Source organism: Labrus mixtus, chromosome 7 (genome assembly GCF_963584025.1).
Source record: "Labrus mixtus chromosome 7, fLabMix1.1, whole genome shotgun sequence".
Lineage (NCBI taxonomy): Eukaryota > Metazoa > Chordata > Actinopteri > Labriformes > Labridae > Labrus > Labrus mixtus.
The window spans coordinates 30,924,346-30,926,845 of NC_083618.1; the positions used below are offsets into that span (position 1 = coordinate 30,924,346).

Sequence of the window (2,500 nt, forward strand, 5' to 3'; positions counted from 1 at the left end):
GAGGAAAGTCTTCCTTCACTGCTTTATGGTCTGTTATATAAACCCTCAGATTATCAAGAGGCTCGTAAAGAGGACTTCATGAGAAAGTGGTGGGAGGGTCCAGGAATAGGTGTTAGACTTCTGGACTTCTGTCAGATCCTGAGATGGTGTGCTCTGAGACCTTCCTGCACAGAAAAGCGTGAAATATGTGCTCTGAAGGTTTGGCCGACCTTCGGTTCACTGCAGAGAAGCTCCCGAAACATTTTACAGATGAGAGAATTTATGAGCAGAAAGACAACGAGACCAACAGAGAAAAGAGTCTTTGTCCGCTCCACATCTGCAGACGGAGACGAGGGCCAGAGATGACCTCAGAGTGACGCCTCCTGTCAGACAGATAAAACCTGGAGGACCCTCTGTGGACCACTGGATAAATAATCCATGCAGTCCCATGACGTCACCCATCGTCCAGCATTCTGCCTTCACCGAGTGCTCGAACAGGCCGTTTGGAGATTTCCCCTTCGTGACATCACAAAGGGCAGTAACCCCTCCCCCAGGTGGGGTTGACTCACCTCCAGTGGACGCGTGAGGACCTGCAGTTGTTTTTGCTCTTTATTGAGTCTCTGATGGTCTCTGTTTGAACTTAAAGACTTTACACATTATCATTATCTCTGTGCTGCTGCTGGTCGGCCTGACAGCCTGCAGGGATACACACACACACACACACACACACACACACACACACACACACACACAGAGGACGGTTAGTGAGCATGTGTGTACTTACCCACAGCCTCCTATTAACAGAATTACCGTGCACCTTATCCAGGTGTTGGCAGCCGAGTGCTTTACGACGGGGCAGGACTGGAATGTGAACACACGCTGTAATCCACATTATTATCACTTTACAAACACACACACACACACACACACACACACACACACACACACACACACACACACAGGGCAGGGGTATACTGGAGCTTACACTCATGTGGTTGAACAACCTCAGTTAATTCCCCTTTTTTTTAGGCCTCGTTTGAGCAGAATCCTCTTTATAAACGCAGGCCGACTTCTGGTGTAAAAAAATGAAAAAGAGTGATGAACTGCAGTTCCTCCAATGTCCACTAGAGGCTGGCATCAAAGTCAGAGAATCCCCATCAGGTCCCATATTTAAATAAGCAGAAAGAAACATGTTTACTGAGTGTTACCAAAAACAGTTAAGATCTTTGTAGCTCATTTCTGCACATGTAAAAACTTAAGGCTAGGAGTTTAGCTTGGATTTGCATAATTAGGGGCGTGGCTGATCTGTAGCGGTTTGTCTGGAGTCTTAAAGGTCACATATTCTGTAAAATCCTCTTCTCCATGTTCCTCTAACTCTAATATGTGTCTCTAGTCCGTCTACAAACCCCCCAATGATGAGAAAAGTCCATCCTCTCCGTCTTCTGCCTGCTCCACTTTTCAGAAAATGTGTGCTCAAACAGGCCGTTTGGAGATTTTCCCTTCATGACATCACAAAGGGCAGTAGCCCCTCCCCCAGGTGGGTGACACTCCCACAGCTAGGTGTTTGTTCTGCCCTCTGAGTCTGCCTTCTCACTGTAAACAATAGGACATGGAGCGAGAAAGCACCGAGTACACCCAATTTTTCAGCTTACGCTCTGAAACTTACCTCAGGTGTAATTTAGATTCTGTGTGTTGGATCTGGTCGTAAAGTCAGTCGGAGTGTTTTAAACAACAGTTGTAAATCAACTTCCTGTCGCCTCATTTGACCACAGGTAACCTCTTCTCTGCTTCCCTTCTCTCTCTCAGTTTGATCCAGTTCCAGTCGTTCCAGCTGTGAGCGACCCCTCTGCACATCTGTATCATCAGGATGAAGATGAGACAGCTCCGAGCTCTGAGTGGCTTCTTACTGCTCAGCCTGGTCGTCCTCGGCAACGCCCGGCCCAAAGCAGGTCAGTCTGCACACGCTGCGTCCTTCCTGTCAAATGTAGAACATGTGCCTTCATCAGACAGACGTCCTGAAACTCAGCTCTGATGAATCTTTGACGTGGTTTGAAGGTGTGAGAGCTCAGCTCTAGTTAACATCTGGCTCTGGAGATGTTCTCCATGGAGCGTGCATTACATGACCATAATATAAAGGGATAGTTCAGAATTTTATGAAGCATGGTTTTATCAGAAACTCATCGATAGTCAGAGTGTTCCACTCAATAGATAACAGTCTGTTTCAGTCTAGATACCTTCACAGAAGATGAGCTATAAACCTCAGTGGACCGGGTTTTATAGAGACTCATGTAAACTTAAACGTGTCCTTAATTAGAATCACTAAAAGCGTGTGTAACATTTTTGAACATGATGTTGGCATGGGCGGTTCTAGGCAGGGGCCAACAGGGGCCAGTGCCCCTGTAACACTAATCTTGGTCCCCCCTGTGCCCCCCCCTCCAAAAGGAAGAGCCCCCCTAATAACACATACACAGTGTTTGACTCACCAACCGGACTCACAAATTTAAAGTATTAAATTCTGTTA

The 2,500-nt window shown here is 46.8% G+C and overlaps 2 protein-coding genes across 3 annotated transcripts in view; one reads left to right on the top strand and one right to left on the bottom strand.

Annotated features, from left to right (window-relative positions):
- The window catches only part of LOC132977166 (CD276 antigen-like), a 160,486-nt gene that overhangs the window by 99,996 nt on the left and 57,990 nt on the right, over positions 1–2,500 (bottom strand). The window lies entirely within an intron of this gene.
- The window catches only part of matn4 (matrilin 4), a 35,228-nt gene that overhangs the window by 12,239 nt on the left and 20,489 nt on the right, over positions 1–2,500 (top strand). For both annotated transcript variants that reach the window (XM_061041605.1, XM_061041604.1), the window contains exon 2: positions 1,786–1,928. In XM_061041605.1, coding sequence (XP_060897588.1) covers positions 1,847–1,928 — 82 coding nt within the window. In that variant the 5' untranslated portion in view covers positions 1,786–1,846. The remainder of the gene's footprint in view (positions 1–1,785; positions 1,929–2,500) is intronic.